The sequence below is a fragment of the Balaenoptera musculus genome, chromosome 15 (assembly GCF_009873245.2).
Source record: "Balaenoptera musculus isolate JJ_BM4_2016_0621 chromosome 15, mBalMus1.pri.v3, whole genome shotgun sequence".
Classification (NCBI taxonomy): Eukaryota; Metazoa; Chordata; class Mammalia; order Artiodactyla; family Balaenopteridae; genus Balaenoptera; species Balaenoptera musculus.
Window position 1 is genome coordinate 23701314 of NC_045799.1, and position 20593 is coordinate 23721906.

At 45.0% G+C, this 20593-nt stretch overlaps 2 protein-coding genes across 2 annotated transcripts; one reads left to right on the top strand and one right to left on the bottom strand.

The window, feature by feature from the left end:
* Positions 1–381: 381 nt before the first annotated feature.
* On the bottom strand, positions 382–2001 carry ROMO1 (reactive oxygen species modulator 1). Its single transcript, XM_036826177.1, has 3 exons — positions 1893–2001; positions 1575–1705; positions 382–575 (listed from the first exon to the last, which is right to left on the bottom strand). The coding sequence occupies exons 2-3, from the start codon at positions 1703–1705 to the stop codon at positions 467–469; spliced, it is 240 nt and encodes a 79-aa protein (XP_036682072.1). The 5' UTR covers positions 1893–2001; the 3' UTR covers positions 382–466.
* Positions 1975–19883, top strand: NFS1 (NFS1 cysteine desulfurase). The gene is made up of 13 exons (XM_036826176.1): positions 1975–2150; positions 2767–2876; positions 3592–3708; positions 4399–4482; positions 7554–7706; positions 9936–10029; positions 10729–10863; positions 13707–13864; positions 14272–14377; positions 14457–14538; positions 15166–15249; positions 15668–15757; positions 19133–19883. The coding sequence occupies exons 1-13, from the start codon at positions 2051–2053 to the stop codon at positions 19194–19196; spliced, it is 1377 nt and encodes a 458-aa protein (XP_036682071.1). The 5' UTR covers positions 1975–2050; the 3' UTR covers positions 19197–19883.
* Positions 19884–20593: the final 710 nt, after the last annotated feature.

Below are 20593 nucleotides of genomic sequence, written 5' to 3' on the forward strand. Positions count from 1 at the left end.
TGAGGAAAATCTAGACTTAACATTTTAAAGGTGAAAAACTAATAGCATCAACCTTAAAGTGTTGAATAATAAGGATTTACTGGAATCTATGAGAAGTCCCAGGCATGCAGAATCATTCTAAACTTTTTTAAAGTACTTATTTGGCTGCGCTGGGTCTTCGTTGTGGCATGTGGGATCTAGTTCCCTGAGCAGGGATCAAACCCGGGTCCCCTGCATTGGGAGCACCTAGTCTTAGCCGCTGCACCGTCAGGGAAGTCCCTCCAACTTTGGATTAACAGAGAAAGGTCTTGTGAAACGACACCAAACCTCATTAGCTCACCTCCAAAGATCTCTAACCAAGCTGGGTAACAGGCTGAGAGAAAAAATGCTTCTAACAGAAACTCAGAATACTCAGACTTGTTTTATTATAGTACATGGGCTGGGAATGATGGGAGGGGGTGGATGTTGTGGGCAACCACTGCCCTGATTAGCACCGGATGCCCATCCCAATGGCCATGAATGTGCCAAAGGTGCCGCCACTCTGCATCATGGTTTTCCCGATGCCGCCCATCAGCTCCCGACCCCGCATTCCGATCCTGAGAGGAGGAAACCAAGATGGGGCCAATTGGGAACAAAAATACAGGGAGGAACATTAACTGCCCTCTTCCAATTTGTGTTGATAATGGGCACTGCTGAAGTCTGGCAGGACATTATCTCTTCCCACATGGGTTGTGTAATGCCAAGGAAAAGGGTCCATTAGGGTCTCTAGGTGGATTCTGATGAATGTATCAACTGACTTCTGTTTGTGGGAGGCAGCAGAAGCAGTATAAAGTACGTGGACAGGGAAACCATTTTTTTGTGCTGGTTTATGATCCAATAAAACATCTGTCTTTTAGACGGTTTCCTAGTGTTAAAACAATGATAGGGGTGTCAGACCTGGGTTCAAGAACTAAGAATGCAATTTACAGGCTGTGTCAAGTGTAAAATGAGGATCACAGCATTCATAGCACTGTTGTGATAACGGCATTTAGCACCGTGACTGACAGTAAGTGCTCAGTAAATGATAATTTACAATCTGGAAAAATGGGAATAGTCTTTTACGTGTGAAAATGACAGGGTGTAGAGTTTATCTGCTTAGTTTCTACATCCTGTTCCCAGTAAATTTAATCAAGTTTGTTTCACTGTGCGCAATTGGAAATAAATGTAACAGCAGTAAGACAGTAAGAATAGCCTTTTATTGAGCACTTAATATGTGCCAGATTGTGTGCTAAGTGTGGTCTGATTTGAGCCTTATAACTCTATAAGATGTAGAGGTTACTGACCTCATTTTACACTTGAAACCCAGGCTCCAACTTGCCTAAGGTTACAAAATGAGTAAGGGGCCAGAGAGCGGTTTGAGTCAGAGCTCATATTCTCAACCATTTAGGCTTCCAACCTGTCCTCCCAGACTTAAGGTGGTTAGGAAATCAGTCTCGCTTGTTAGAGGGCAGCGAGGGAATTGGAAAGAAGTAGGCTCTATTCCAGCGGCAGGCCGAGTGGTGTGGGGAGGGAAAGTCCGGTAGTCCCGCCCAGAGATCACGGCCCGCGCCCCTCACCTGAGACAGGAAAAGGTGCCGAAGAGCGCCCCAGCTGCCATGCCCACGGCGCAACCCATCACAAAGCCCATCTTCACGCGGTCGAAGCAGCTTGGCTGTGACTGTCCATAGGGGCCCACGGCCACCGGCATCTGCGGGGTTCGAAGGTTTGCGGAGTGCGGGCCTAGTCGCCAGCCCGAGTCGGGCAGGGGGCGTAGGAGGTGGGGTAGGGAGCGGGCCCAGGGGTTCGGAGAAATCCGGGAAGGAAAAGAAGGGCGTAGCCCGGCTCCATCACCCTCTGAGCGTTCGAGTCCCCGCGCCGCGGTGCCCCCACCTTACCTTGCTCGCGGCCTCGGTCGCTCAGCTCTACGTCTCACACGGAACGCGAGGCGGAGCGCACTCGCGGCCAGAGGAACCGCTTCCGGGGCGCGGAGTAGTACTTCCGGGAGCCTGTGGCAGGGGACAGCAGCCATTTCGGGCGCAGGGCTGCCACCGAGATGATGCTACTGAGAACCTCTTGGAGGCTGGTGGCCGCGGCCGCCCCCGCCGCTCCGTGGCCGAGGGCGAAGGCACCCACTCGGGGGCTGCGCCTGCGCGGTACGCTCCGGGGCCCGCTCGCTGCCACCTCCGCGGAGGCGAGGATCTTTCCCTTGGGCGCGGGGACGCACCTGCATATTCAGGAGCCTCCCTCTTCCGCCCGCTACCCAGACCCTCTGACCCTTCCTCTTGGCTGCACCCCTCAAACTTTCTCATGCCTGCCCTCCGAACGGTTGACTTCGCCGCGCGCCCCGCTGCCGCACTTCAGATCCTTCCCCGCAGGCCCTCAGAGCCCTTGATGCTCGGCCTTCGGACCTCTCCTGGCCAAATTTTAGAGATGCCAGTCGTCCAGCCAGTAACCTTTGAAGGAGATCTTACATACCGTCTCCACATTCCTTCTCAGTGGCTTTGCCCTTTCAGAGGTCTCCTCACTCCCAACGATGCAATTTGAATGTTGTCTCCGCAACCCCCTCCAAGAACCCTGTCTCTCTCCCTTACCTCTTTTTACAGTTGGCTCAAGTTTTCTGATGTTTAATTTCCTTTTCCACTGAGATTCGACCTCAGTATCCCTTAAATTTATCTCACCTCCATCCAGCTTTTACCTGCTGCTGTCTTGGATGCCCTGTGTGCAGAGTTGCATCCTCTCACGTGGCCACTCCGTTCTATTTTTTGTCAGTTGTAGACCATGCTCCCCAGTCTGCTGTTCCCTCAGATGCAGCCACTGCTCCGGAGGTGGAATCAGTGCTGCGACCTCTGTATATGGATGTGCAAGCTACAACTCCTCTGGTAAGGATCGAGGGGCAGCTTTCCCCAAGCTGTTTTTAGGAATTATATTGTAGAAGTGGCAATGCACAGAAATGCCTGAATCCCTGTAGAAGTAAGAGCCATTGAGAACTGTGTGTTGGGAAAAGCAATGAGCCAGGAGTCAGGAGGCTTAAGTTGTAATCCTCTAGAAATGGCTTTACTACTTACTAGCTATTGATCTTGGACACATCACTCAGTGCAGGCACTCTGGTAGTAGTTAAAAGCATAGGCTCTGGAATTAGCCGGACTGCTACTTACTACGTGAATTTGGGCAAGAATTAAATAGGTTAAAAGACATAAAGCAGCCCTTAGAACAGCGCCTGGCGCATGATAAACACTTGAATATTAATGCACGTTTTCATCAACATGTGGACTCTGTCATGTCCTGTGCTCTCGTAGATCACATTTCTTGGCAGGAGTGGAAACACCTGCAGACACAGCTCTCAGGACAGGGCAATATTTGTAAATTATCTGAGCAGATGGTAGGATAATCTGATTTCAGATGGGTTGGTAGGGGAGTATATTAGGCTAACATTTGGTTAGTACCTGAGGGCATGGAAGAATGTTTGAGGCCTAATCTAGGCAGGGTCTGAAGGGTTGGGAGTGTGCTGAAGCAGGTTGGGCAGGTCTCAGGGGATGGAGTGGGGCCCGAGTTAACTATGGGCTCAAGGAGACTGATCTATTCTGTTATGCTCAGGACCCTCGGGTGCTTGATGCCATGCTCCCTTACCTAGTCAACTACTATGGGAACCCACATTCCCGGACACATGCTTATGGCTGGGAGAGTGAGGCAGCCATGGAACGTGCTCGCCAGGTTAGTACAGAGTACTCTAGGAGGTTCTGATGTCAGAGGGTCAGTGGCCTGTGGGAGGCATTTCTTTTTTTGTAGCTGTGGGTGGAGGTGGAAATGGCTTGGGGCTCTCTCAGGAAGAGATTCAAAGAACAAGCCTTTGGAGTCCCTCTGAAGGCATTTGATTAGTTCCCACATTTCCTAGCTAAATGACCTTTGGCAAGTTATCTGATTTCTCGAAGCCTCAGTTTCCTCACATTGAAAATGGAGATTGGGAAGGGCCTGGGTTCGATCCCTGGTTGGGGAACTAAGATCCTGCAAGCCGCCCAACATGGCCAAAAAAAGAAAGAAAGAAAGAAAAAGAAAATAGAGATTGTAGTAGTTCCTACTTCTTAGGGTTATTGGGTGTATTAAATCAGACAATTCTGGTGATGGGTTTATTAACATGATGCCTATACGTACTAGGAACTCAGTAAGTGCTTTTTCAAAAACACCAAAGTTATTATTTTGTATTGGGCTGGAAAAGAGCCTGGGATCTGGGATGTAGCTGAATATATCCCCTTGTCTGATTCTAGTGGGTACAGAGCTGCTTCTTGAGCAGTTGATAGAATGCAGTGGAGCTCTTCTTGCTCCAGACCTTTGTCTTAGTTGTCTCTGCAGCTGCATTCTTGCCTAGGGAACTGATGCTACTTATTTTTGTTTCTTGGCTTGCAGCAAGTAGCATCTCTGATTGGGGCTGATCCTCGTGAGATTATCTTCACTAGTGGCGCTACTGAATCCAACAACATAGCAATTAAGGTAAGAGAAGGGAACCAAAGGGCATATCTGGGCTTTCCTGACCTGGGAGGTGGTGTCCTGCCATCATTTAGGCTCATATATATTTCCCAGCCACCCACTTTCACCCTATTGTGAAGAAAAGACAGACACATACTCTTTCTGATTTGTTGCTTCCTTCAGCCCTTTGCAGTCTACTCTATCTTAAGTCTTTGCTCCTGTTGAACTGAGTTCAGTGAGGTAGTTGGATAGGAAAGGAGGTGGCTCTTGGACCATCAACCATGTGGTGTTTTGGATGGCAGCTACTTCAAAGAGTAAATAATGGTGACTCAACCCTTTTCCCCATCCTTTTGATCTAGTCACAGTGAAGTCCAGAATACACTAGTAATTGGATATATTTCTCTGCTTCTTGTTACCAGCTTCACACTTATATCTGTGATTTCAGGGCTGCCTTCCTCTCAGCCTTCCCTTTCTTTCTGATGAGATCTGTTTGCAGCAAGTTCCTCCTGTTTTCTTTAGATGTCCCCGTTTTGTACTGGTTGCTGTGGTGCCTTCTGCAGACATTCACTTGATCACCCATTCTGAGATTAGTCACTCTATCCTTAGGACCTACAGATCTTCGGTGCTATCAAAAGTAAAATTCCAGTCTCAGTAGTCATGTCGGTGTTTCACAGAACATAATCACGTCTGACTGGGTCTGGTTGCCAGGGTCACTTGTTTAAATACCAAGGCTCTGGTAAATTGTGGGCTGCTGTAAGTTCAACTCTGGCTCTACCCCCTCTCACCACTGTCTGTCACCGGTGTTGCTAGTATTGCTTTTTCTGACCTTGGACTAAGTGAAGGAGGCCTAGACCTGGGCCAGGTTCCAGAGTCATCAGTACTCTGCCCGATCCCTTTAGAAGGAAGGTATCCTTCCTTGGGACTGCAGAGGCCACAGAGCCAGGGGTGTGGTCTCTCCAAAGATGAGAATGGTTTCTGGAATGGGGAGCATTTTCAGAACTTTGAAAATGTTTGCTTTGAAGGTTTCCGCAGATTCCCAAACCTAGAGGCCAACGATTGCTAGAGTAGTTGCGACAGCTTTCCCCTAGTCTCCTGGATGGGTAGAGTAAATATCTGTCTGCTATTAGAGGATTCAACACTTTGGGTGAGATAGGAGGTGGGGAGGGAACTTCTAATGTTTTCGTTTTTATGTTCCTTGTCCTCAAGAACATACAGTTTTTATGTAGTTATAATTTTGGCCTAATTAGTTTCATGTTCTGCTTTTAAAGTAGTATTCTTATAAGCTCTGGGAGGGACTGGGTTGCACATTTTTTTTATTTTAATTTTTTTAAAGGAATTCATGCATATGTGGTGAGATTTTTTTTTTTTAACCCTATGGAAAGGTTTAAAATAAAGTGTAGGTCTTCCACTTCTTCCTCCCCTATTCTGACCTCAAGTCTGTTTAGTATTGTCCTAGAAAACAAATTATACATACATATGAATTTGCTTTTAATATTTTCACATATTGTAGCATGCCACATTTATTCTTCTGTAACCGTTAATAACATATCCTGTTTTTCCATTTCAAACTCCATAGTTTTTAATATAACTATATTCTTTTTCATGGAGTTGTGTTACTGCAGTTTACTGTTCATTTCTCTGTTGTTGGATGTGTTTAATCTTTCTATTTTTTTAAGGATTGTAAATATAACTAAAGCATATTTTGTCTCTAAAGCTTCATCTATCCTTTGAAATATTTCCCTAAGGCAGGGGTCCCCAACCCCCGGGCCATGGACCGCTACCAGTCTATGAACCAGGCCGCACAGCAGGAGGTGAGCGGCAGAGGGGCGAGCGAGTGAAGCTTCATCTGCCGCTCCCCATCGCTCGCATTACTGCCTGAATCCCGCCCCCCACCCCCCCATTCATGGAAGAACTGTCTTCCATGAAACCGGTCCCTGGTGCCAAAAAGGTTGGGGACCGCTGCCCTAAGGTAAATTCCCAAAAGAGGAATCACAGTAAAGAGTGTGAATTCAGCTTTTAAAACATCTTTATAAATGATTTCTGAAGAGATTATAGTGTAAATAATGCCATCAGCGAGGAATGCGTCTATGGGTTTCACTTCTGCACTGCCAGCTTTGGGTATCACCATATTTGCATGTTTTGTATTTAAATAGAAATAAAAGAGACAGACTTTTCCTGGGATGCAAGGATAGCAGTGTTCCCCATTTTCCACCTATGGTACAATAAAAAATATATTTGGTCTTTGTCCTGTGTTCCTGGCACAGGGCTTCTAAAACCTTGCAGTTTCCTGAATGCTAGGAATGTGTTTTGTTATTCATAACAAGCCCCTTTGTACCATACCTGACTTTCTGGTGATGAAGTGATTCATGGTGGGCCCTTAGATAGTTTCAAGGGACATGCTGGCCACTCCAGAAGGACCAAGAATGGGATTAGAGAGTTGTAACTTTCATCTGGGGAAGAGAGGGGGGCTGGAGATTGAGTCCAGTCATATGACCAGTGATTTAATCAGTTGTGCCTGTGTTATGAAACCCCCATAAAAACTCTGGAAAACAAAACTCAGAGGAGCTTCCAGGTTGGCAAACTCATAGATGTACTGGAAGGTGGCATTCTTAGATTCACAGGGAGAGGGCAAGGAAACTCTGTGCCCCTCCCTGCCCCAGAACTCACCCTGTGCATCTCTTCCATTTGGCTGTTCCTGGGTTGTATCCTTTGTGATAAAGCTATGATAGTAATATAGTGTTTTCATTGAGTTCTGTGAATCATAGAGAATTATTGAACCTTAGGGGACTGTGGGAAGCCCTGTATTTGTAGCCAGCTGGGGAAGTATGGGTGGGTGACTTGTGACACCTAGGCCTTACGGCTGGCATCTGAAGTGGAGGCAGTCTTGTGGGACTGAGGCCCTTAACCTGTGGGATTTGCGCTAATTTGGGATAGTTAGTGTCAGAATTAAATTGAATTATAGGACATGCAGTTGGTGTCAGAGAATTGATATTGGAGCATACTGCCTTTGTCCACTTACTCCTTACAACTACGATGGAACTCATTGCTGTCTCTCTGAGTATATTCTTCTTCCTTTCACCACAACCAATTTCTAGGGGGTGGCCAGGTTCTACAGATCACGGAAAAAGCACTTGATCACCACGCAGACAGAACACAAATGTGTCTTGGACTCCTGCCGTTCACTGGAAGCTGAGGGCTTTCAGGTCACCTACCTCCCAGTGAAGAAGAGTGGGATCATCGACCTGAAGGTAAGAGGGACAAAATAGGAGGAGCCTGGCTTCAGCCTATAAATCTATCTCTTCAGCCTCAGCTGGAGCTTGAAGGACTAGACCTAATGGTGAGGGTGGGGTTTAGAGAAATAGGCCTTGCAGTGTGACTCAGAGTATGTTCCCCTTGAGTGTGTACCATCCTCCTTTTCTGTGGAAGATTTGTTTCTCAGCTTTGTTGGGGCTTCCTGGTCTGCGTGAGAGCCACCACGGGAAAGCTCTGGCCTCCTTCTCCCTGCACTGATGTTTCTCATCCTTCAAAAGAGTAGGTGTAGTTTTTGTGAAGAATATTTCCCTTTTTGGCCCATATCTTTATATGTCAATTTTGGGTCCAAGTATCTTCTCCACCAAATTTTGGATATCAGCATCCCTAGACAAATCCTAATATATAATTTGTGGACAGATCCCTGTGATGTGCAAATAGAGATAATTTTACTGTTTTCTTCGCAACCTGGAGGGCTTTTATTTCTTTTTCTTGCCCAGTTGCCCAGGCAAGAACTTCTAGTACAAAGTTGAATAGAAGTGGTGAGAGCAGATAACCTTGTTTTCTTCCTGATCTTAGATGAAAGCTTTCACCATTAAGTAGGATGTTAGTCCCTGCCTTCAAGGAGCTTATATTCTAGTGAAGGGGACAGTTAACATGTAAACAAACACATAAATGAAATAATTATGAATTGGGATATATGCAATAAAGGAAGTAAACAAGAAGCTGAGAGAAACATAACATTGAGAACCTACATTAGACCAGTGTCAGGGAAAGCATAATAGATGTTGGGAGGTTGATTACTAGTTTCTTTAAGATAAATATTTTAGTCAAATGTGGTCCCTACCTCAGTGTTGAAAATAGTAGCCTTGTTTTTTACTACTTACTTTGTTCTTTGCTGCTTTTTACTCTGACAATCTTATGTAGGAAAGGCTCCCCCTCTTTTTTTTATTAAACTTTTAATTTTTAAATAATTATAGATTCTCATGCAGTTGTCAGAAGTAATACAGAGAGATCTCATATCCCCTCTATCAGTTTCCCTTAATGATAACATCTTACAGAAGTATAGTATAATATTACAACCAGAATATTGATGTTGATAGAATCTATCCATCTTGCTCTGATTTCCCCAGTTTTACTTGTACTCACTTGTGTGTGTGTTTAGCTCTATGCAGTTTCATCACATGTGTAGTTTCATGTAACTATCACCACAATGATGCTTCATGGTCTTTTTTTTTTAAGATTTATTTATTATTTTTTTATTTATTTAATTTTATTTTTGGCTGCGTCGGGCCTTAGTTGTGGCACGCAGGATCTTTGTTGAGGCATGCAGGATCTTTCGTTGCAGTGCGCAGGCCGTTCATTGTGGTGCGCGGGCTTCTCTTTAGTTGCGGCCTCCGGGTTTTCTCTTCTCTAGTTGTGGCATGCAGGCTCCAGGGCGCGCGAGCTCAGTAGTTGTGGCACATGGGCTTAGTTGCCCTGCGGCATGTGGGATCTTAGTTCCCTGACCAGGGGTCAAACCCAGATCAGATCCGCCTGCATTGTAAGGTGGATTCTTTACCACTGGACCATCAGGGAAGTCCCATGGTCTTCTTTTAAAACCACTAATTTGATCTCCATTTCTTTAATTTTGTCTTTTCAATAATGTTATGTAAATGGAATAATATAGTATGTAACCTTTTGGGACTGGCTCTTTTAATTTAGCATAAGTCTTTGGCGAGTCATTTAAGTTGTTGCACGTCTCAGTAGTCTGTACCTTTTTATTAATGAATAGTATTCCATGTAATGGAAGTACACAGTTTCTTTAACCATTTACCTGTTGAGGGACATCTGGGTTGTTTTTAGGTTTTGGCTATTATGAATAAAGCTACCATGAACATTTATGTATCGGTTTTTTGGTGTGAATTTAAGTTTACGTTTCCCTGAGGTAATGCCCAAGAGTGCAATTACTGGGTCATATGGTAATTTCATGTTTAGTTTTATAAGAAACAAAAACTACCAAACTGTTTTTCAGTGTGGTTGTACCATTTTAGGTTCCCACCAGTAGTATATGAGTGATCCAGTTTCTTTGCATCCTCGCCAGCATTTTGTGTTGTCACTATTTTAATTTTACCCACTCCGGTAGGTGTGTAGTGAAAGGCCCCTTTTCAAGACTAAGCTTGCGTACATTCTGAGTTAGGGAGGACTTTGTTGGTACTATATAGTTTCCTTACTCCTGATATTCTTAGGAACTAGAGGCTGCCATCCAGCCGGATACCAGTCTGGTCTCAGTCATGACTGTGAACAATGAGATTGGAGTGAAGCAGCCCATTGCAGAAATAGGTGAGTATCGTGGGTGGACCCTGACGCTTGCCCACCCCTGGGATCCATCTAAGGAGCAGGACTGGACTAGGAGCTGTAACACTTTATAAAATTAGGTAAGGAAACTAAGAGAAAGAGAGCTTCAGTTCCTTGTTCAAGGACATATTGTAAATGGCATAGCTAGTATTTGAATCCAGGTGTAGTACCCTTTATGTTGTTTTCATTTCACTGCACTTGGTGCAGAAAACAAAACAAAAAACCTCCACCTTTTTTCTCTTCCCCTTTTACCTTTTTTGTTTTAGAACATCTCTTTACTATGCTCATAGAGCCAGAGACACTCACCCTGTAACCTCTTAGGTACATTAGCAAATAGATCTGTTAATCTTTGCTTCTTTTAAATCAGAAGGATCTAAAAGTTAATCTGATATATTGAAAGGCCAGTGTTAATGAGGTAGGAAGAGTCTTATGAATCAGAATATCGGGAGTGTTTTGATTGGGTGTTTTGCACTTGCTCTTGTTTATTCTAGTCAAGGACACTAGAGCTGAGAATGAGAGAGAGACAGAGACAGAAAGAGAGAAGGAGAGAGAAGTGATTTACTATGTGGCTAGTGGCCAATGCCATGTATAATTTTGCCTTAGAACTCATGGTACATTGTGGGACCACTGCCAGGTTACTTCCTAACATTGTGCTGTGGTTCTTCCCCTTTGTTGTTTTCTCAGGGCACATTTGCAGTTCCAGAAAGGTGTATTTCCATACTGATGCAGCCCAGGCTGTTGGAAAAATCCCACTCGATGTCAACGACATGAAAATTGATCTCATGAGCATCAGTGGTCACAAAATCTATGGTCCGAAAGGTACTAGCCCCTCCTAGAGTTCCTCCTCTCTGGACCTCCCGGCAAATTCTTTGACAGGTGTTCCTGGGACTCATTTGGGACTATCACTGCTTTCAGAGGAAATTGTATATTCAGAGTGCCCTGCAGAATGCAAATGTCATTTAGCAACAGCTAGGAACATGTGCTTATTAATAGATTCTAGGAGTTACTATATAGCAGACCATTCTTCACTGGTCTCTTTAGAAAATACTTTCATGTAGATGTTAATTTGGTTGAGGAACAAAGGTTTTGTCATATCAAATTAGCTGGATAAGTCCAGTTATCTTGTCTACCCCATTGTGATTTGCAGATCAATATTCTTTGAGTTCTTCATTCCCTTGTGTCTTGCTTTAGCCTTAGGGGAAGATTGTATGGGCTTTTATGTTTCTTGGTGTTTGTTCCTAGTTTTAGTAGTCTTTGCTCCTATTAATCTCTCAAGGATACTTGTCTGTTTCCTATGGTCCTATTGGCCTAGGAATGTTTTCTAGCTGGAATTCTGCCTCTGCACCCCAATCCTTGGGAAGAGACTATTGTCCTCTATTTTATGGAGGTAGCCATCCAAAATGAACAACTCCTCCTCTGTCTCTTGGGTGAGGGCCTGTGGTGGTTGGTTATGCCAGTACGCTTGCTGTCTCTGCGGGGTGTGTCATCTGGATGTACACCCTGTGGAAAAAGGTGTGATAACTCCTGGAAGTATATAAGAGGGGCTTCTTCTAAAGGCTCCCAGAGGTTGTAAAGAGTGTTTTTGTAAGCCCAACAGGTGTTCTATCTTTAACTAAAATTGGCTTATTGGCTTTTTTTGTAGATAAATCTGTTTTGATAAAATTAACTCATATTGAGCAGAAGCTCTGATCAGCACTTAAATGTGTACAGGTATCCCTCACTATCCAAACTCTTGCTTTTTGAACTCAGGATCTAAATAGATTTAGATAACATGGTATCCTTCACTATCCAGATGTAGTATCTGAGCACTGACTCTCTGAAATTGGGAACTGCAGAGATTCAGACAGTGTAGGATACTTGAATTTGATTTTATTTTAATGGGGAAATGAAATATTTCTTTTTTTTAAAATAAATTTATTTATTTATTATTTATTTTTGGCTGCGTTGGGTCTTCCTTGTTGCACGTGGGCTTTCTCTAGTTGAGGCGAGCGGGGGCTGCTCTTCGTTGCAGCGCACGGGTTTCTCATTGCGGTGGCTTCTCTTGTTGTGGAGCACGGGCTCCAGGCGCGCAGGCTTCAGTAGTTGTGGCGCAGGGGCTTAGTTGGTCCGCGGCATGTGGGATCTTCCCGGACCAGGGCTCGAACCCGTGTCCCCTGCCTTGGCAGGCGGATTCTTAACCACTGTGCCACCAGGGAAGCCCTGAAATATTTCTTAATAAATGCAGTGTGGCACATAAATTATTTTAAAACTAGGGTCCTTCATAATAAATTTGGGAACCATTGCCTCACTTGCTATGGTATCTGTAGTCTCTGCCTCAATAGTCAGTAGTTGTTCTGTGAGGGAGAAGGTGACCTTCAGCAAGTGCTCACTCTATTCAAAACCCTTGGCTACTTAGTGAATATCTTTGTACATTCATGCTCATATTTTGGTATGAAATTCCTATAAACAGATGTGCTGAGTCACAAGTTGTATACATTTTTAAGTTTTGATAGACCCTAGGAGATTATGCTAATTTTTACTTCCATTCTGACTTCTCCCCTTTTTTTCCCTCAAGGTTTTAATTTTTTAAAAAATTAAAAATTTTTATTCTATTTAGACAAGGTAATATGGTTCAAAATTCAAAAGCTGCAAAAAAGTACACTGTGGAAACTTTCTCACCTCTGTCTCTAAGCCATGCAGTTCCCCCTAGGGAGACAGTTTCTTGAGTATTTTTCTAGAACTATTTTATGCATTTATAATCACATATATGGGACTTCCCTGGTGGCACAGTGTTTAGGAATCTGCCTGCCAGTGCAGGGGACACAGGTTCGAGCCCTGGTCTGGGAAGATCCCACATGCCGTGGAGCAACTAAGCCCGTGCACTGCAACTACTGAGCCTGCGCTCTAGAGCCCACGAACCACAACTGCTGAGCCCGCGTGCCACAACTACTGAAGCCTGCGCCGCCTAGAGCCTGTGCTCCGCAACAAGAGAAGCCACCGCAATGAGAAGCCCGCGCACCACAATGAAGAGTAGGCCCCACTCACCGCAACTAGAGAAAGCCCATGCGCGGCAACCAAGACCCAACGTAGCCAAAAATAAATAAATAAATACATTTATAATCACATATATACTTCCCCCCCTTCCCCTTTTTTACTCAAACAGTAGCATACTACACTCATTGCATCTTCACCTAGCAATGCATCTTTTATTTTTTTTAACTAAAGTACAGACATTATTCACATTTCACCAGTGTTCCAACAATGTATCTTGGAGATTTTATAGTGGTAGTACAGAGGGAGCTTCCTCATTCTTTTATACATCTCCTTTGAATTTCAGGCATGGATGTACCGTAATTTATTTGCCCATTTTCCTGATTGTGGACATCTAAGTTGTTTCCAATTTTTTGCTATTATGAATAATGCTGCGTTGCATGATGTCATTTTATACATGCATAGGGAGCTACTTTAAACCATTTTGGCTATCACTCCTTCTGGTATAAAATAATTTTGATAAATATTATGCTTTTGCTGCTGTTTCTTCTTTTCCCCCAATCTTTTTTTTTTGAAAGATGTCAAGCTTACAGAAAAGTTGAAAGAATATTTTGACCCCTTTGAAAAGTGATATTTTGTTTCATCTGCATTTTCCTTTTTCTCTTTTTTTTGTAACAAACTTTGTTTCCCAGGGGTTGGTGCCATCTACATTCGCCGCCGGCCCCGTGTGCGTGTGGAGGCCCTGCAGAGTGGAGGGGGGCAGGAGCGGGGTATGCGGTCTGGGACCGTCCCCACACCCTTGGTGGTGGGGCTGGGGGCTGCGTGTGAGGTGGCACAGCAAGAGATGGAGGTATGGGGAGAGCAGTTCCCTCCCACAAATTCTTCCCCTGTGCTGGGTCTCCTGTGTTGAGGCTTCTTGGCATGACTGGGTCAGATCTTTGCCAGAAGAGGTGGTTTAAGAAAACCATCTTTGTCCCAGTGCTGCTGGCATCTTATTGAGGGAGGTGTTATGGGCTCCAAAATCCAGGCCCTTCAGTAGTTATCAGCTCATTTATTCTGGGTTATTGAAACCATCTGTCCAGTTATTGAGCACCTCTGTGCTCAGTGCTGGGGATACAGTGGTCTCCATGAGCAACACAGGGCAATAGGTGGGTCAGATGCACAGTCACTTCTGGGCACTGGGCAGGGCTCCTCGTCCTGTGTGTTTCTGAGCTGTTAATGGTAACTATGCTTAGTCCTCCCTTGCCTGCTCCTCAGTATGACCACAAGCGGATCTCCAAGTTAGCAGAACGACTGACACGGAAGATAATGAAGAGCCTTCCAGACGTGGTGATGAATGGGGACCCTGAGCACCATTACCCAGGTACAGACGTGCCCATTCTGTCCCCATCTGGAAGAGCTGGACACTCTGAGCCTTCTCTCATAGTAATTCACTCTTCCAGGCTGTATCAACCTCTCCTTTGCATATGTGGAAGGGGAGAGTCTGCTCATGGCACTCAAGGATGTTGCCTTATCCTCGGGGAGGTGAGTTGGATTGGATAGACAGGGACTGTGGCAGGACCAATTAGTGTGGCTTTAAGTGTTAGGTTAATAAGCCTCCCATTGTGGAGACGACAGGCACAAGAGCTCTTAGTTGAGGGTAAAAGTCATTTTTGTAAGCACCTATTTTTAGCTGGCTGGGCACAGGCTAACGTTTGCCACCCTAGGAGGGCCTCCTGTGGTAGAGTTTTGTGCCTTTTGTGGTCCTAGGAGATGCATGTATCTGTTCTAGTGTTATTCTGGTAGTTCTGTTACAGGCCTCCAGAATTCAGGGATGCTTCAGAGGCCACCAAGGGTTTAGCTGCTGTCCAGGCCTGTATAGATAATGCATTCGGTTGTAGGGGAGTGGGCACCTGGTGCTCTGTTGCCTCTTGGTGTCACACCTAGCTCACGTGGTATCATGCTTTGGCAGTGTCCTTCTCAAGGAGGTTATCCTCCACAGGGGCCAGAGCAGCTAGCAGCATCTGGCCCTTTCGCTCTGTCAGATTAGAATGTCTCTTTTGTCTCCATGGTATGACTTCAGGGGTCTGGGGGTGGGAGCAAGACTGGAAGTTTGTGGCCAAAAGCAGATTTAATGCTGAACTGAGCAAGGCTCTGTGTCTTTCTGCTCAGTGCCTGCACCTCTGCATCCCTGGAGCCCTCTTACGTCCTTCGAGCAATTGGCACTGATGAGGATTTAGCTCACTCTTCTATCAGGTCAGTCATTTGAGCTGCAGCATTTATGAAAGGCATCCTCTTTTGTATTATTCTTCTCCTGTTAGAGTCTTCCTCAATTTAGTTTAACTTATCCCTTCTTCATTCTTCATGAAAGTTTCTCGAGCAGTGGTTCGCAGACCTCATCAGCTGTCACCTGGGAAGTTTGTGAAAGATGAAGAGGTCTGAGTGCCACACTAGAGATTCTGATGCATTAGGTTTGGAGGAGGAGTAAGAAACTTCCTTCTAGAGTGATTCTCAGGTGGCGCACAGACCATGTTCGGAGAAACTCTGCCTTCTAGGGGAAGGACCATGTTCTCTCCATGTCTTTTGTGGAGTAGATCCTCATTGAGTATTTGCTGAATGAATTTACCCTGGTGCCACAGGTCTGATGCAGAGCTCCTCTCTGTGTCTTTTTCAGGTTTGGCATCGGCCGTTTCACTACAGAGGAGGAAGTGGACTACACAGTGGAGAAGTGCATTTACCATGTGAAGCGTCTTCGAGAAATGAGGTATGCATCATCGTACCAGAGACCCTTTGGAAGAAATTGCTGTGCTGGCTCCTCTCTTATCCTTAGGCTGTGTATTCACACTGCCAGAAACCAAAGTTTGAGAATCCTTGAATTTTAGGATTTAGAGATACCACAAAGCAGGAAAGTGGGTCCTCTTGGCTACTTGTTTTCAGAGTATGAAAAGGTGTCTTTAAAAACTAAAGAACTGGACTTTCCTGGTGGTGCAGTGGTTAAGAATCTGCCTGCCAATGCAGGGGACACGGGTTCGAGCCCTGGTCTGGGAAGATCCCACATGCCGCGGAGCAACTAAGCCCGAGCACCACAACTACTGAGCCTGCGCTCTAGAGCCCGCAAGCAACAACTACTGAAGCCCGTGCACCTAGAGCCTGTGCTCCGCAACAAGAGGAGCCACCGCAATGAGAAGCCTGTGCACCGCAATGAAGAGTAGCCCCTGCTCGCCGCTGCTAGAGAAAGCCCACACGCAGCAAAGAAGACCCCACGCGGCCAAAAAAAAAAAAAAACTAAAGAACTGAATAAATTCAGATGTTTTTCATTATTTAATTAAATCTTATTTATTTGGCTACATGGCTTGTAGGATCTTAGTTCCCTGACCAGGGATTGAACCCGTGCCCCCTGCAGTGGAAGTGCAGAGTCTTAACCGCTGGACTGTCAGGGAATTCCCCGTTATTTTATTTTATTTATTTATTTAAAATTTTTAAAATTTATTTTTATTTTTGGCTGTGTTGGGTCTTCGTTGCTGCATGAGGGCTTTCTCTAGTTGTGGCGAGTGGGGCTCTGTTGTGGTGCGCGGGCTTCTCACTGCGGTGGCTTCTCTTGTTGCAGAGCACAGGCTCTAGGCGCTCAGGCTTCAGTAGTTGTGGCTCGCGGGCTCTAGAGCGCAGGCTCAGTAGTTGTGGTGCACGGGCTTAGTTGCTCCGCGGCATGTGGGATCTTCCCGGACCAGGGCTTGAACCCGTGTCCCCTGCATTGGCAGGCGGATTCTTAACCACTGCGCCACCAGGGAAGCCCCCCCATTATTATATTGATAGTATTAATAGTTGTCATTGCAGCAATATCAATACAAAATTCGTGATTTGTAGATTAAGTTTAGGAAAACTCTCTTTAAGATAGGGATTCTTTTTTTTTAAGATAGGGAACTTAATTTGCATTCTATGGCTGGACTTCAGGAGGTACATGATAACCCTGAAATTGTATGCTAAGTGTTTTACAGTTGTGCATTTTCTTTGGAAGACAGTCCATAGTTTTCATAAGATACTCAAAAGGTTAAGAACCATTACTAAGGACTTCCCTGGTGGCACAGTGGTTAAGAATCCGCCTGCCAATGCAGGAGACACGGGTTCAAGCCCTGGTCCGGGAAGATTCCACATGCCGCGGAGCAGCTAAGCCCGTGCGCCACAACTTCTGAGCCTGCGCTCTAGAGCCCATGCTCCGCAACAAGAGAAGCCACCGCAATGAGAAGCCCGTGCACCGCAACAAAGAGAAGCCCCCACTCGGCGCAACTAGAGAAAAAGCCCGCACGCAGCAACAGACCCAATGCAGCCAAAAAAACTAAAAATAAATAAATAAATTTATTAAAAAAAAAAAAAAAAAAGAACCATTACTCAGAGTTTTCTTTGTAAAGATGCTTATAAAGGTCAAGAGATGCTTTACCAGCCAGCTGCTACCAGGGGTTCCCCTAGTAGCCATAGAGCTCTGCTTCCTTATGGGAACATCAAGGCCTCTGGACTTTTTCAGAGCTCTGTTTTGGCTCAATTTGACTTTCAAGATTCTCTTGGTCTAGTTGGTGAGCGTGAGGAAGTTCAGGTATATATATACCTGCTTCCCTTTGTGAGCTCTCCCAGGCCTTTCTGGGCTCTGGATTTTCCTTTGCAGGGTCTAATTGTATTGCTTAAATATCTATAGCTTGCTTAGATTCTTCCTTGGCTTGGCTTTCTGGTACTCTCTGGCACACTCAGAGCGCATTTCTACTGACTATGCTGCCAGGAAAGACTTATTCTTCCTATCCGTGTGGTTTCAGCATTTTCACCCTATTCCTTCTGATCCTTTAGAAACTGAATTCAACCTGGTCTCATTACCCTCAGCCAGAGTTTTATTTTGTGAGCCTATGATATTAACTGACCTTCCCTAAAAAGAAGGGACAGGAAGGAGATGGCTAACTTTAAGGAGACTTGGAAAATGTCAAATAGAAAGGTGTGCTGGGGGACTTCCCTGACGGTCCAGTGGTTAAGACTCTGCGCTTCCACTGCAGGGGGAACGGGTTCGATCCCTAGTCGGGGAACTAAGATCCCTGCATGCCATGGGGCACGGCCAAAAATAAATTAAAAATAAAAAGAAAGAAAGAAAGGCATGCTGTGAATGCATAGTGTAATGGAGAGAGAGAAACCAAGAATAGAATGAAATTGGGTAGAAGAAAGTTAACTGGAGAAATCCAAACCAAAATCCCATGGTCATAACACATTGAAGTAATATCTGGTCTGGGAACATTATCTAAGGCATTGAAGCTCAAGGGGATCAGAGCTTAGCAGAGATATCTCAGCAGCAGTTCCTGTATGAGATGGGATGCCCAGGTCTAAGATCCAAAAGATCCTTTTGAATTGGAGCCAGGGATGTTGGAAGCATAGTGAACTCTGGGGAGATGAACCTGGTGAGAACTGGATAAGGGTGCTACATATTCAGGTGATTTAGGGCTAAGTTCTATCTCTGAGAACTAGAGCAAAACCAAGAAACAAGGGGACTTACCTGGTGGTCCAGTGGTTGAGACTCCACTCTCCCAATGCAGGGGGCCCCGGTTTGATCCCTGGTCAGGGAACTAGGGTCCCGCGTGCCACAACTAAAGATCCTGCACGCAGCAGTGAAGATCCCACATGCCACAACTAAGACCCAGCGCAGCCAAATAAATAAATTAAAAAAAAACCCCAAACAAACCGAGAAACAAGTGCTGAAAAGTCCATTTGTGTGTGTGGGGTGGGGGTGGGGGTTAGTAGAGAGGCTGAAACTCCCTGCTTACACACCTTCCAAGGGTCTTGATTCCCCCAGGGAAACTGTCCATAGCCTCTCATGACTGGGATGAGAGCTTCATGAACATAACCACACTTGACGCTGTTGGCTTGGCCCCATTGGAGCTGAGCCTGGGGTACCTAGTTATTAATGTTGGCAGGTGGGGAGAGGCTAGAGCTGACAAGCACTTACATATAGCTGAGAAAGACTTGATAACCTCTTGTGTAGGGGTCTTTCAGGGCAAGGAGGTAGAGGAGAGACAAGAGCAGATGGAGCAAGTCAAGGCTTACAGCCCAGGAGCCAGTGCTGGCTGCTTCCTAAGCCTTCACTCATCCAAATACCTCTTCTCTTTGGCAGCCCTCTCTGGGAGATGGTGCAGGATGGCATTGACCTCAAGAGCATCAAGTGGACCCAACACTAGAAGAGTGGACCTCTGACTTTGTGCTGGCCTGGCTTCTCCTGCCTCATCAACCCATGCACAGCCAGGTATTTTGTTACCCCCAGTGGCTGCTCCATGTTCAAACCAGAATTGGTATAGCCCAGTTGACTTCAGCATTGGCCTGCTTCCAAGACAGAAACATGAGAAAACTATCTTTCTCCAGCCTCAGCTCCTTTGGTGGGGACCACTACCCATTTCTCTCCAGGAGTCCTTCTGTGGTCTTACAGTGAGTGGATGTTCTCATCCTGAAACAGGAGGGACATTTGCTATGAATGATATTGCTACTGCGTGGGGAGCCCATACCCTTGGTGGGGGGAGCCCGAGGAACCAGAAGAAGGCTCTTTGTTCAGGGACCCTGATGCTCTACTTGGACATTTGAGTTGTTGCTTACTGCTGCTCAGAGAGATTGACTCCTTCAGAATCAAGCATAATCATCTACGATTTCATCTTTTTTGTGGCTCCAAAGGCTACCTTTTCATATTGACTATAGACTGAACAGCAAGTTTCTTAGAAGGCTTGTCTCCTTTGTGTTCTTGTCCTTCTTTTCTTTTGACCTAATGGAGCCAGAAATATGTGTATGACTCTACCTATTATTGTACTAATTTATGTTTCTTTTTAAAAAATTGTTAATTTGCAAATTAGAGAAATAAAATCACCTTCCTCTATTTATTCTGTGACTTTATGAGAGGCTCAGGGAGAATTCCAAGCTGTACTTGGGAATCGTGTAGTAAGACTACCACTTCAGTTGATTTCCATAGCTGAGTCTGCTTGCCTATCTCTTCAGTCAACAATTATTTGCATGCCTCTCAGGTGCCTGACATTATTCTGGATATTGGGGATAAACTGGTTAACAGGACCAAAAAGGACCCTCATTGAGCTTTCATTCTAGTAGACAGAAAGTAAGAATTAAACAAAAAGGCTATTATAGATTGTGATGAGTGCTATGGCAGAAATAGAGTGGTAAGGGGAAGTAATGGAGAAAACCTACCATGCTGGGTGTACTAGGAAAGTTTTTTTGAGCAGGTGTTAATTAAGCAAAAACATGATTTCTAGCCATCGAAAGAGCTAGGGATGAGTGAGGAATAAGAAGGAACAGCAAGAGCAAAGGGCCTGAGGCATGAAAAAACATGGTGTGTTTGAGAAATTGAGAGAAGGCCAAAATAGCCAGAGTAGAGTTTTTCCATTTGTGGGTCTGAAACCACAGGTGGGATGTTACCAGCACTAAAAAGGGTGAGAGAAAAAATTTTAGAGTACATCACACAGATATTTTTAAAAATTTTATTGAAGTATAGTTGATTTACAATGTTGTGTTAATTTCTGCTGTACAGCAAAGTTACTCAGTTAAACATATATATACTCTTTCTCATATTCTTTTCCAT

Bases quoted from the DNA above. Each gene is read 5' to 3' on its own strand.
- ROMO1 (XM_036826177.1), bottom strand. From the start codon at position 1,705: ATGCCGGTGGCCGTGGGCCCCTATGGACAGTCACAGCCAAGCTGCTTC. The intron at 576-1,574 runs GTGAGGGGCGCG...TCCTCCTCTCAG, and splicing joins GGCACCTTTTCCTGTCTCAG to GATCGGAATGCGGGGTCGGG.
- NFS1 (XM_036826176.1), top strand. From the start codon at position 2,051: ATGATGCTACTGAGAACCTCTTGGAGGCTGGTGGCCGCGGCCGCCCCC. The intron at 10,864-13,706 runs GTACTAGCCCCT...TTTGTTTCCCAG, and splicing joins CAAAATCTATGGTCCGAAAG to GGGTTGGTGCCATCTACATT. The intron at 14,378-14,456 runs GTACAGACGTGC...TCACTCTTCCAG, and splicing joins CCCTGAGCACCATTACCCAG to GCTGTATCAACCTCTCCTTT.